At 58.1% G+C, this 12,542-nt stretch overlaps 2 protein-coding genes across 7 annotated transcripts; one reads left to right on the top strand and one right to left on the bottom strand.

Annotated features, from left to right (window-relative positions):
* Nucleotides 1-55: 55 nt before the first annotated feature.
* On the top strand, nucleotides 56-7,788 carry WDR6 (WD repeat domain 6). The gene is made up of 7 exons (XM_053219397.1): nucleotides 56-312; nucleotides 3,477-5,944; nucleotides 6,046-6,129; nucleotides 6,224-6,340; nucleotides 6,438-6,556; nucleotides 6,656-7,262; nucleotides 7,391-7,788. Exons 1-6 carry the CDS (start codon nucleotides 208-210, stop codon nucleotides 7,114-7,116), a joined length of 3,354 nt encoding a protein of 1,117 aa, XP_053075372.1. The 5' UTR covers nucleotides 56-207; the 3' UTR covers nucleotides 7,117-7,262; nucleotides 7,391-7,788.
* On the bottom strand, nucleotides 7,326-12,032 carry DALRD3 (DALR anticodon binding domain containing 3). Of its 6 annotated transcripts, none has more exons than XM_027038684.2 (12): nucleotides 10,125-12,022; nucleotides 9,753-10,048; nucleotides 9,375-9,573; nucleotides 9,210-9,289; nucleotides 8,994-9,122; nucleotides 8,596-8,666; nucleotides 8,434-8,495; nucleotides 8,257-8,339; nucleotides 8,002-8,181; nucleotides 7,812-7,925; nucleotides 7,642-7,710; nucleotides 7,326-7,555 (listed from the first exon to the last, which is right to left on the bottom strand). In XM_027038684.2, exons 1-12 carry the CDS (start codon nucleotides 10,504-10,506, stop codon nucleotides 7,436-7,438), a joined length of 1,785 nt encoding a protein of 594 aa, XP_026894485.1. In that variant the 5' UTR covers nucleotides 10,507-12,022; the 3' UTR covers nucleotides 7,326-7,435. The 6 variants fall into 6 exon arrangements, 5 of the variants coding, with proteins under 5 accessions (XP_026894485.1, XP_026894483.1, XP_053075377.1 ...); XM_027038682.2 differs by having other exon boundaries at nucleotides 9,375-9,631; nucleotides 10,125-10,289; XM_053219402.1 differs by having other exon boundaries at nucleotides 7,326-7,710; nucleotides 10,125-12,024.
* Nucleotides 12,033-12,542: the final 510 nt, after the last annotated feature.

The following is a 12,542-nucleotide window of genomic DNA, read 5'->3' as shown; positions in this document are numbered from 1 at the left end:
GGAGGGGCGAGGGCGGCCTCGCCAATGACGGGCTGGATTGCGTGAGGCGAAGGGTCGTGATTGGACATCGGCAGCGGGCGACCCTGGGCTCCGCTACCTGTTGCTAAGGCCGCTGTAGATCGGCTCTGCTGCGTGCGAGGAAGGCTCGTCTCGCGAGAGCTCAGCTCCCTTCTTGGCCAGGGCAGCCGCAGCAGCAGGAGGACGGACATGGACGCTCACGAGGACTACGTTTGGCCGCGGGCAACCTCCGAGCTCATACTCCTCCCGGTCACGGGTCTGGAGTGCGTGGGGGATCGGCTGTTGGCGGGTGAGGTTTGGGTTGAAGCGCATGCTAGTGGAGAAGCAACCGTGCGCTCGCGTGGGGCGGGACCGTGAGAACAAAGGGATACCCCCAAGGAGGAGGACGGGCGGCGGGATGAAGCCCGACCGAGGGGTGCGGGAGCCCAGGAGATGGCGGGCAGGAGACCCAGCCGGAGGAGCCCTGGAGACAAAAAAAAAACAAAAAACGATGTGGCTACTGAGTCCCTTCATAGTCTGCAGCCGACCTGGAAAGAGCGGTGGGGCTGCGGGAAAGTGCGGGGAAACGCAGTGATTTCGGAGGCGGAGCATGCAGGGCGAGCGGTGTGTGGCCCCTTCCTGGAGTGGAGGGGGGGGGGTTGGGATGAGCCGACCCCAAGGTGGGCGGTCCTGAGGGCGGGACCCGGTGGCGGGGGTGTGGCCTCAGGGCTGTGTGAGGCTTCTCCGTGGAAGGTGGGGAGGACCAGATTGAGTGGCGGGAAACTAGAGATGAGACCTTTTTGAGTGAGCCAATGCTTGGGGAGGCAGACGCTAAGGCCCCTTCCGAGATGGTTGCGTCCAGGAATTCCGATGTTGATGCTTCTTGGGGGAAGGTCAGGTCAAGAAGCATAGGCCATCAAAGCCCTGAGACCTGAGGCAGCAGACCCTTGGGGAGCATTGAGGACTGACTGGAGGACACTAGTGATTGATGGTGGTGCTGCTGAGTTTTTTAAGGGTCCTGAGGCAGGGCTCTGTCAAGTCTTGAGTGAGCTGCTTACTATCCTAAGGGGGTGGGTATGTGTGTGGGGGGAGGGATGGCCCAGTTGTGATCTGGTGAAGGGTGGGGACTCTGGGAGTTCAAGGTGCCTACGATGGGTTAGAGTCCTAAGGCTTCTGCAGGAAGAGATAGGTAGGCAGAAACCCAAAGAACCACAACAATGAGCTAGGAGAAGGGAAGCGGTGAGTTTCTGGCAGAGGGTAAACATGCCAAAGGCTTTGAGGCTGAGAATTTGTTACTTCGGGAGAAAGAGGGAATTCCTGTGAGGCTGAGCAGGGGTGGGGTGGGACAAGTGCTGGAGAAAGGAGCAGAGGCCAGGCTGTTTTAAGCCTAGATCTGACTTCATAGTGGTGGTGGAGAGAGGCCCCATGAAGGGTTTTAGGCAAGAAAATGACCTGGGAAATGCAGGTTAGAAAGCTCTTCAAGTGAATTCCTCTACTCCAGTGACTTCCAGAGTGACTTTTGTATTGCTGCAATTCTCAAATTCTGTCCACGTGCACCTATAATCTGAATTTCCAGCCCTCTTTGCTTATGAGTTCCGGGCCCAAGTGCACAGGTGCCTTCAATTTGAAATATTCCTACTGGGTGCTCCAGCTCAGCAGAGGGAACAACAGCCAGTCAGGTGCCTGAGTCTGAGCATCTCCCTCAGCTCCCAAGCCAGTCTGGTTGATTTTGACTTCATACATGTGGCCACTGTCTGTATATTGCCGTCAGTTGAGGCCATGCAACTTTGTCTCCTAGACCCCCTCAGGAGCATTCTCCCAGCCTATCCTTGAGCTCTTTGTTTCTTATTCCGACCACACGACCGTGTTCACCTCAGGGTCATCAGACTTGCTATTCTATCTGCCAAGAAAGGTTCACCCATCTCCCCCATGCTTGCTCTTCCTTTGGTTACCACTGCTTATTGATTCCTCTCCGTCTATATGTTATGTTCGCAAGGTGGCCTCTCCTGACACCCAGTCTGTTTATTTTTTAATTATTATTTTTTTAATTTTATTTTTGAGAGAGAGCGCAGGGGAGGAGCAGAGAGAGAGAGAGAGGGAGACACAGGATCTGAAGCAGGCTCCATGCTCTGAGCTGTCAGCACAGAGCCTGATGCAGGACTCAAACTCACCAACTGTGTGATCATGACCTGAGCCGAAGTTAGATGCTCAACCGACTGAGCCACCCAGGTGCTCCTCACCCAGTCTGTTTAGACGAGACCAGGGTTTCTCAGTATCAGCACTTTTGACATTTTGGCCCAGATCCTTTTTGTGTGTGTGTGTTTGGGGGGGGGGGGGGTGCTGTCTGTGCTTTGCAGGACATTTAGGAGCATCCCTGGTTTCTACTCCTAGTTGCCAGTTAGCATAGCTCCCAGTTGTGACAACCAGTGTGTCTCCAGATATTGCCAGATGTCTTCTGGAGGGAAAATCCTCTGGAATAGATTTCCCTCTTTTATATTCTTAAAGCAACCTGTATAGTTCTTTCCTGGAACTTACCAGAGTTACAACAATGTAGTTTACTTGGGTGATACTGTTCATTGTCTGCCTGATGGGCAGGTGTCTGGGTCTGTGCTTGTCTTACTCACTACTCCAGCATGTAGTTAGTTCCTTGTCTGGTTTATAATTGATGCTCAGTGCATGTCTATTGAATGTCGAAAAATGGAGATTGCAAGCTAAGAATATCATGAGGAACTGTTAATGTCATCTCAGGTTAAGGTGATATCCTGGGCCAAAGTCACTGTGGTGGGGAGGATTTGCAAAATCTTTAGAAAATGAGCACTCGGAACATGAGAAGATGTGGGAAGTTTAGAGGAGTAAGTGGTGAGCTTCCTGCTTTGGGGCTGGGGCTGAGTAGAGGGTGGCAATGGTTGAGAGAACTTGAAGGTGAACTAGTAGAGTGGGAAGTGCCTGCAGGGCAGGCAGGAGGTGGCTTAGGGTCATGGGAACCTTGGCTGTCAAAGTAGGGGCTGCCTCTCCTGGTTCTTCTCATCATTGTTGAACATGCTCACATCTGAGCTTCAAGGAAGAAGCTTCTGGAAATCCAGAGGCGTTCTACTGTGGCCCCAAGGTGGGAGGATCACCTTTAGGGACAGCCTCTGCCCTGGGGGAGGGGTGGGTTGGGGGGGCGGAAGAGGGCCTGTAGAGGCAGATGAGGCTGAGGATTTGGGAGAAAGGCTGACAGGCTTCCAATGGAAGGATGAGAAGTAGGTGGGGCGAGGAAGAGCCTGTGTTTGAGGAAGTCAGGTTGAACTGAGTATCTGAATGTCAGCATTGAAAGTCCAGCTGAAGCTGAGGCCGGGGATTGTCCAGGGTTCAAGCCTGCAGGATCGTGTGTTCTAATGCATTCGCAGGCTACATACCTGAGTTTTCCCTGCCCTTGTCTCTTCATGACTTATCAGAGGTGAGGTTCTGATGTGGCTCTCTGCCTCTGTCTAGGTGAGGGGCCAGATGTCCTGGTGTACAGCCTCGATTTTGGTGGCCATCTGCGGATGATGAAGCGCGTGCAGAACCTGCTTGGCCACTATCTTATCCATGGGTTCCGGGTGCGACCAGAACCAAACGGAGACCTTGACTCGGAGGCTATGGTGGCTGTGTTTGGGAGCAAGGGACTCCGAGTTGTGAAAGTTAGCTGGGGACAGGGCCGCTTCCGGGAGCTCTGGCGCTCTGGCCTATGGAACATGTCTGACTGGATCTGGGATGCACGTTGGCTTGAGGGGAACATAGCCTTGGCCCTGGGCCATAACTCAGTAGTGCTATACGACCCTGTGGTAGGGTGCATGCTGCAGGAGGTGCCCTGCACAGACAGGTGCACCCTCTCCTCAGCCTGTCTGATCGGAGACACCTGGAAGGAGCTGACCATAGTGGCAGGTGCTGTTTCCAATCAGCTCCTTGTCTGGTACCCAGCAGCTGCCTTAATAGATAATAAGCCTGTGGCCCCTGACCGACGGGTCAGTGGGCATGTGGGTGTCATCTTCAGCATGTCGTACCTGGAAAGTAAAGGCTTGTTGGCCACAGCTTCAGAAGACCGAAGTGTCCGCATCTGGAAGGTGGGTGACCTGCGGGTGCCTGGGGGTCGGGTACAGAATATTGGGCACTGCTTTGGGCACAGTGCCCGTGTGTGGCAGGTCAAGCTACTAGAGAATTACCTTATCAGTGCTGGAGAGGACTGTGTCTGCTTGGTATGGAGCCACGAAGGTGAGATCCTTCAGGCCTTTCGGGGCCACCAGGGTCGTGGCATCAGGGCTTTAGCTGCCCATGAGAGGCAGGCCTGGGTGGTTACTGGGGGTGATGACTCAGGCATCCGGCTGTGGCACTTGGTAGGGCGTGGGTACCCAGGTTCGGGGGTCTCAGCTCTCTGCTTCAAGTCCCGTAGCAGGCCAGGTACCCTCAAGGCTGTGACACTGGCTGGCTCATGGCGACTACTGGCAGTGACTGACACAGGGATCCTGTACCTCTATGACTTGGAGGTCAAGTGCTGGGAGCAGCTGCTGGAGGATAAACGCTTCCAGTCCTACTGCCTCCTGGAGGCAGCCCCTGGTCCTGAGGGCTTTGGACTGTGTGCCATGGCCAATGGGGAGGGTCGTGTCAAGGTTGTCCCCATCAACACTCCAACAGCAGCTGTGGACCTGACCCTGTTCCGTGGGAAGGTGCATAGTCTGAGCTGGGCCTTGCGTGGCTATGAGGAGCTCCTGTTGCTGGCATCGGGCCCTGGTGGTGTGGTGGCTTGCCTGGAAATCTCAGCCGCACCCTCTGGCAAAGCCATCTTTGTAAAGGAACGTTGCCGGTACCTACTGCCTCCAAGCAAGCAGAGATGGCACACATGCAGTGCCTTCTTACCCCCTGGTGACTTCCTGGTGTGCGGGGACCGTCGGGGCTCTGTGTTGCTGTTCCCCTCCAGACCAGCTCTGCTCAAGGATCTTGGGATTGGGGGCAAGGCTGGAGCTGTCACTGGAGCACTTGAAGCAGGTAGTGGCAGTGGTGGGGATGAAACTGAGTGGGGCCCTGTGTCCACCCTCCCTTCTCTGCACGGGAAGCAGGGTGTGACCTCGGTCACCTGCCATGGTGGCTACGTGTATACCACAGGGCGTGATGGCGCCTATTACCAGCTCTTTGTGCGAGGTGGCCAACTCCAGCCAGTCCTAAGGCAGAAGTCCTGTCGAGGCATGAACTGGGTGGCTGGGCTCCGTATGATGGCTGATGGGAGTATGGTCATCCTGGGTTTCCATGCCAATGAGTTTGTGGTGTGGAGTCCCCGATCCCATGAAAAGCTGCACATCATTAACTGTGGTGGAGGGCACCGCTCCTGGGCCTTCTCTGATACCGAGGCGGCTATGGCCTTTGCCTACCTCAAGGATGGGGATGTCATGCTGTACCGGGCTCTGGGTGGCTGTACTAGGCCACACGTGATCCTCCGGGAGAGCCTGCATGGCCGTGAGATCACTTGTGTAAAGCGTGTGGGCACCATCACTTTGGGACCTGAATTTGAGATGCCCAGCTTCATGCAGCCTGACTACTTGGAGCCTGGCAGCGAGGGGCCTGGCCTGACTGACATTGTGATCACATGCAGCGAGGACACCACTGTCTGTGTCCTGGCGCTCCCCACAGCTACTGGCTCGGCCCATGCACTTACAGCTGTCTGTAATCACATCTCCTCGGTGCGTGCGCTGGCTGTGTGGGGCATTGGTACCCCAGGTGGCCCTCAGGATCCTCGGCCAGGCCTGACTGCTCATGTGGTGTCTGCGGGGGGCCGGGCTGAGATGCATTGCTTCAGCATCATGGTCACTCCAGACCCCAGCACCCCAAGCCGCCTCGCCTGCCACGTCATGCACCTTTCGTCCCACCGGCTAGACGAGTACTGGGACCGGCAGCGCAATCGGCACCGGATGATCAAGGTGGATCCAGAGACCAGGTAATGTGCATTGCTAGGTGGGAGTGTAGGGTGGTGTCACACAGGGCAAGCCCCTTACAGCTGCTCCCAGGTTTGCCCTGACCTGTGTCTGGTCTCGGCAGGTATATGTCCCTAGCTATCTGTGAGCTCGACAGGCCTGGCCTTGGCCCCCTTGTGGCTGCAGCCTGCAGTGATGGAGCAGTGAGGTGAGAATGGGCATGGGGGGTGGTAGGGCCAAGAGACAAAGCCTGGAAGGTTGTCCAGAATGGGTTCTGAGCTGGGCCACTCTCCGCCCCCCAGGCTCTTTCTTTTGCAGGACTCTGGGCGGCGGTTGCAGCTCCTGGCTGAAACCTTCCACCACAAGCGGTGTGTCCTTAAGGTCCATTCCTTTACACATGAGGCACCCAACCAGCGGCGGTGAGAGAGGCTGCATGGTGGTCCTGCATGGGCCAGGTGGGGGCTCCTGTTGCTTTCCATCCCCCCACTGACCTAGCTGCCCTCCCCTGGCTCCCAGGAGGCTGTTCCTGTGCAGTGCAGCTACTGATGGCAGCTTGGCCTTCTGGGATCTCACTACTGTGCTAGACCATGGTTCCACTGCCCTGGAGCCTCCAACGGACCCCGGGCTTCCCTACCGTGAGTAGCCAGTGTACAACCATGGCTGTCCCTCCCCACCTCACACTTTGCCTTCACCCATGTGGCAGCGAGGCCCTGATAACCATCTTCTTCCTCCAGGACTGGGCACCCCCTGCCTGACCCTCCAGGCTCATAGCTGTGGTGTCAACAGCCTGCACACCTTGCCCACACGTGAGGGCCACCTTGTGGCCAGTGGCAGTGAGGATGGCTCCCTCCATGTCTTTGTGCTGGCTGTGGAGGCACCAGAGCTGGAAGAGGCCGCTGGGGGTGCTGAGCTGGTGCCCCAGTTGCATGTGCTAGAGGAATACTCTGTCCCCTGTGCACATGCTGCCCATGTGACAGGCCTCAAGATCCTAAGCCCAAGCCTTATGGTCTCAGCCTCCATCGACCAACGGCTGACCTTCTGGCGTCTGGGGCATGGTGAGCCCACCTTCATGAACAGTACCGTGTACCATGTCCCAGATGTGGCTGACATGGACTGCTGGCCTGTGAGCCCTGAGTTTGGCCACCGCTGTGCTCTTGGGGGCCAGGGGCTTGAGGTTTACAACTGGTATGATTGAAGTGTCCCGCGGTGGCCGGCATGCTGGGTATGGGGCCTGCTCGCAGACGGAGTGGAACAGGAGTGACTGTCTGTGCCCATGCCCAGTGTGCCTTGAGGGGAGGAGGCGGCAGCCGCGGGTTCCTGACGTCAGAGCAGGAGCTGGAGGTGAGTAGGGTGCCATCCGGGCAGACCAAAAATATGCCCTACTGCGTATAATAGGACCAGGCCTTATAATAGAAGTAATTTATTTTTGGTTTCAGGTCCCTAACAAAATCTGTGTATCTTCTTTTCAGGTGATGACTCTGTAAACATTCCTAGATACTGGGGTCTCTGTGGCCTTAGATATGGTCCAGCGGAGGGAGGCCCAGCGTGGCTAGGCCGGTGTGAAGCACTTCACGCACAGCCCGCAGAAGCTGGAGACGGGCAAACATTTGACCAAACAGGTGTGGTCGAGGTGCCTGTTGGAGAGAAAGGGCCTGCTGGTCTCGTCCTTTGCTTCCCTTGCACCCCCGCAACCCCCCACCCCGTTTTGCTGTGCACTTACTCCTAGGATGTGTATGCGGTTATAGTAGGAGCTGAAATCCATGCTGAGCTGTACCAGGAACTTGCACATCTAGAGACAGAGACTGAGTCACTGGCTGGTCTCTGATCCTGTGCCCAACCCAGAATAAAGCATTGAGTGTGCAGTGTCTGTCCCCGTCTCCTCTGCCTCACCGTCTCTGTGCGTGCGGTCGTATGCAGCCCTGGGGCTGTGCATGCCAGGGCTGCTGTCTGGCTCAGCAGGTCTGGGAAGGGGAGGATGCCATTGAAGAGCAGGAGCCACTCACCCTGGGAGGAAGAAGGGCGCTGGGAGATGAGGTCCCAACCTCCTGTGGATGCCCAACTACCTGGGGAGGGCACTCACCTCATCCTGTAGCAGTGAGAAATCAAGACTGCTCACAGGTGGAAAAGTGGGGTACAGACCTTGTTCCATGCTGTGCCTGTACCCTTCAAACAGTGTGGCAAGACGGGCACAGTTATACATGACGAAGGTGCCGCTCTTGGTGCCCTTTGTGGAAATGCTGTCGGCCAGGGCCAGGAGAAGCTGAGGAATGGGGGCACAGCTGCAGCCACCACACGTGCTGTCCAAGCCCTGATCCTGTAGGTCACCCAGGCTCACCTGACCGTGCGGGGCTGTGCTGAGCATCTCAAACTTGATGGTTGCCACGGAGAGAACGCTGAAGACCTCTGTCCAGGCTGGGTCTGAGGGAGTGCAGTCGGTCAGTCTCCACAGGCAGGGAAGCAGACAAGCCACCCCTCCTGCAAAGCACAGCTAGGGGTTCCCGGGCGCACTCACCTTGTGCCAGGTCCCTGCCGTGCTTCACTGCTGACGCCTTACACACCTGGGCGTGCCGGAGCCTGCATGAGGAGAAGAGTGAGCGGGGCAGGTGGGGTGGTGAGGAGTTCCCCTCCACCTCAACTACCCTGACTCAGGGGCCTCCCTTCCAGTCTCACTCACTCGTAGTACTCAGGGGCAGTGAGGGTGCCGGGTGCACCAGCCACTTTCACCGGGCCACAGACCAGGTGCTTCTGTCGGGAAGAGAACAGGCACTCAGCTAGGCAGCGATACCCTCCAACACCAAATCCTTCGAGAAGCCTAAATCTGGTGCCTGGACTCCCCCTGCCTTTCAAGCCCACCCCAGGACACAGTCCAGTTTCTTCAGTGTTCTCTGGGATGTGCCCCCGGACCCCACCTTCTCTCAGGATGCTCACAAGCTGCGGCAAATACCCACTCACCAAGCCTGACCTCCCCCTCAGGATCAGGTATCACGTATGGACACACTGGCCAACAGGACGCTTGAGGGTTTTCAAGGGCCCTCAGGTTGGTGGGGGCGGGGAGGAAGCCACTAAACCTACCTGTGTGAGCGGAGCCTGGTCATCCAGCTTCCGCCAAAGCAGGTCCACCTTTTGTTGCTGGAACTCCTCCTCACAGCTCACCACGTGCACAACCATGCAGCGGTCTGCGTTAGCATCTGGGACCGCAGCCTACGGTGTGTAGGAAGACGGTCACCGAGCGAACACAGGCCACTCGGCTGGCCAGTGTCAGCCTACGGAGTCGGGTCAGTCACTAACCAGGGATGGAGGGCTGTCCCCTGGCCAGCAGCGCGCAGCCTCCTGCAGCTCGGCTAGCACCGAGAGCAGATCCTCAGTCACTGCAGAGAACACGAGGGCGTTGAGGCTAGCCAGGAGCACAGAGTCCCCACCTTCTCTCCAGCCCTGCGAGGCTCCAGCTCCTACCCAGACACTTGTCCAGGTTGGGGTCATAGCCAGCTGCGCGTCCCCGTTCTTGCACCAGCTCCTTCAGGCACACTGTGCCCAGGACGCCGCGGGGCAGGGCGCCCCGCTCCTGGGCAGGGCTAAGCTCTGCAAGCGCGCGGTTCCTCAGGGCTTCGGTGGCGGCTCTCTCCGAAGCAGCGGGCCAGTCCACGCGCAGTTGCTGCAGGAAGGTCGGCATGTGCGGGTCTCGCACGGCGGGGACGAGGCGCACACTCTCCCTGCGAAGCGAGGGCGACCGCCTCAGCCCTATCACCCGGCGCAGCTTCCCCTACTTCCCACTCGCAGCTGCTTCCGTCCCAGCTTCCTACCCCCGCCTCTTTGGCCCCGCGTCGCGCTCACCCGTGAGCGCGCAGAGTTCGCGCCAAATGATCGGCCACGAGCACGGCGCGCAGCTGGCTCAGGCGGAGCGCGCCGGGGGCGCTGCGCAGCGCCGGACAGTGGAGGAGGACGCGCGGGCCCGGCGCGGCGGGCGCGGCGGGCGCGACATAGGCGGCCACGGCGCCGAGCACGCGCTCGAAGACGGCGGGCCGCTGCAGCTGGAGCGCCAGACCCGCGGGGGTCGGCGCGCAGCGCAGCACCGGGGCCACGCCGGGGCCCTGCAGGCCGGCGACTGCACGGACCACACGCTCGGGCACCTGCGAGAGGAAGGGCGATGAGCGGGCTGCGGCGCTGCCCCCCGCCGCATGTCCCCACTCGGCCGCTCGCGCCCACCTGTCCGTCCCCGAAGCGCGCTTGTAATGCGGGCCGCGGCGCCAGAAAGTCTCGGGCACGCAGGTGGCGGGCGCGCGTCTCCTTGAACCACACGGGGTCGCCAGGCCCCAGGGCCGTGTTGAGGGCCCCTAGCGTCTCTCCGACCCCCAGGCGCCCCGTCGCCATGGCGACCGGAAGGAACCAGCATAACCGGAAGCAAAACCCCGGGAGGTCGAACTTCCGGGAAGACCGACAGGCCAGGGCGCGTATCCGGTGGCGGCCTCTGAGCTGACAGGTGCGCCAGAGGGAACCGTGATAGCCGCTTTCGACCTCCGGCCCCAGCTCTCCCTCTGCGTGGCCGGTCTGCCCTGCCTGGCCTAGGTTCCGAAATCTCCGGGTCCATCTTAGACCTAGGGTTCTGTCTTCGCCACCTGCATTAGCAACCAGGGAAAGGATCCTCCCTACTGGGTGGGGCCCAGATCGCTGTTTCTCCCCTCGAAGTCTTACTTCTGTGTATTTGTGATAACGTTTCATTCCCCACATTTGACACATGATCAAACGTCAGGAGCTCCCTCCAAATGAGTTTAGTGGGATAAGGCAGCTAACATTACAGCCAGCTAACATTTCACGACCACCTAAAAACTCATTTTTAAAAGAATTCGTGTTCTGCGGTTTCGGGTTATTCAGAAGTATTTCCTCCTTTGCGATTTGGGTCGTCTTTACATCGGATAAATGCCTACTCTCGTAGAATTGCTTCTCTTGATTTTTGAGGAATTAGATCCATCAAGATAGTTTCCAGAATTACCAGCTTTTTTTTTTTAACGTTTATTCATTTTTGAGAAGCAGAGACAAGAGAGTGAGTGGGGGAGGGGCAGAGAGAGAGGGAGATACAGAATCCGAAGCAGGCTCCAGGCTCTGAGCTGTCAGCACAGAACCCAGTGCAGGGCTCGAACTCAGGACGAGAGAGATCTCATGACCTGAGCCGAAGGCGGATGCCCAACCGACTGAGCCACCCAGGCTCCCCCAAAATGACCAGCCTTTAATGCTTTCCTTTTAACCTTGTGTACTTTAACAGGGATCCTCCGGCTTCCTGGTTTAGGCAAGGAGCCATTCTGAGCCAAATAAACAATGTGATCATGAGAAGCCCCAGCTAAAGGACTGCTCCCAGTTGGAGCATCCCATTCCACTAGAGAGACAAAGCTCTTTCCTCTGTCCCACCAGGGATCCTGAATGTTTTCACTTCAATGTAACTTAAATCCCCTTTTCTTCTATTTTTTTTTTAATGGAGATTGAACCTGACACAGCACACAGTGCTGGGAAAACCATGATTTCTGCTCTGAAGCAGTGAGAGTGCCCAGGGCTCAGAAAGGAGAGAACCCTAGAAAGGGGCAGCAAAAGCTTGGCAAGACCCCTTTCTGGGCCAGGGCTCCAAGGCCCTGCTGGGATCGCAGAAAGAGCACTGGGCGGACACGACATTCCCGATGGCTTCTTGGGTGCCCACTCAACGGGAGTGATCGTGTCATTCCAAAGCGCTTTCCATTCCGCAGGCGCATGACCCTGGGGCAGCTACTAACAGGGTTGGGGGCTGGAGGCGGAGCTGGGGACTACAGCTACTCTCGGTACACGAAGACGGTTGGGGTGGGTTTTCCCCAGGAAGTGAAGGGCTATCTTTAGCAAGCTGCGGTGGCCCTGTGGGACTCACCGCGATCGCAGCCCTGTCCAGAGGCCCTGGAAACGCCCTCCCTTGCCAATGCCACTCCAGGTTCCAGAGATGACCACAAACCTGGCTCTCCGACGTCTACGCCCACCACTTCCAGGCTGAGGGCGCACTTGAGACAGGGTCGGAGACCAGAGCGACCCAATAAGTATGTATGGGGGTCAGAGGCTGGCCCACCCCACCTAGGCCAGGACGCTGCTCTGGCAGGAGAGCAGGGAACGAAATCCAAGCGCAGCTGGAATGCTCTGGAGACAACAGCTGCTTTTGGGATTCCGTTGCCCGCTGTCCAGCCGTGGCGGGTGGGAATGACCCCGGGGCGGGGGGGTGGTTCCCTTGTCCTGGGGCCAGATCAGGACCCCCATTCCCAGTACCAGGAGACGGACCTACGAGTGGGCGGTAAAACCGAGTGTAGTGGGAACGAGGCGCTCACCTGGGCCCCCAAACAATAGGAAGGTTGGTGGGGGTCTCCCCTGGGACCGGTCCAGATCCGGATTAGATCCGCAGGGTAAGATTACTCCTGTTGGTCCCATGAAGCCAGGCCACCAGTGCGGAGACGGTGGTGGGAAGGGCTTCGAGATCAGCCTAGAGGGAAGCTCACCCGTGGGGCCGGAGAGGAAGTAAAGCCGCGCGCCCGCCTCAGGGACACCCCCGCACCCCGGGCCCTTTGTCCCGTGACTATGCCAGCGCCCGGAGCGCTGGGGACCCAATGGCGGCGATAGGAC

Source organism: Acinonyx jubatus, chromosome A2 (genome assembly GCF_027475565.1).
Source record: "Acinonyx jubatus isolate Ajub_Pintada_27869175 chromosome A2, VMU_Ajub_asm_v1.0, whole genome shotgun sequence".
NCBI classification, from domain to species: domain Eukaryota; kingdom Metazoa; phylum Chordata; class Mammalia; order Carnivora; family Felidae; genus Acinonyx; species Acinonyx jubatus.
The sequence above is the reverse complement of the archived record's forward strand: the minus strand, read 5'-3'. Positions and strand labels throughout refer to the sequence as shown.

What these genes read in the sequence shown, in the direction of transcription:
- DALRD3 (XM_053219402.1), bottom strand. Translation starts at nt 10,506, where the DNA reads ATGGACCCGGAGATTTCGGAACCTAGGCCAGGCAGGGCAGACCGGCCA. An exon ending in ACTGCCCCTGAGTACTACGA is followed by an intron (nt 8,496 to 8,595) that starts GTGAGTGAGACT and finishes CTCCTCATGCAG; the next exon opens with GCTCCGGCACGCCCAGGTGT. An exon ending in GCACAGCCCCGCACGGTCAG is followed by an intron (nt 8,182 to 8,256) that starts GTGAGCCTGGGT and finishes CCCATTCCTCAG; the next exon opens with CTTCTCCTGGCCCTGGCCGA.
- WDR6 (XM_053219397.1), top strand. Translation starts at nt 208, where the DNA reads ATGGACGCTCACGAGGACTACGTTTGGCCGCGGGCAACCTCCGAGCTC. An exon ending in ATCGGCTGTTGGCGGGTGAG is followed by an intron (nt 313 to 3,476) that starts GTTTGGGTTGAA and finishes TGTCTAGGTGAG; the next exon opens with GGGCCAGATGTCCTGGTGTA. An exon ending in GAGGCACCCAACCAGCGGCG is followed by an intron (nt 6,341 to 6,437) that starts GTGAGAGAGGCT and finishes CCTGGCTCCCAG; the next exon opens with GAGGCTGTTCCTGTGCAGTG.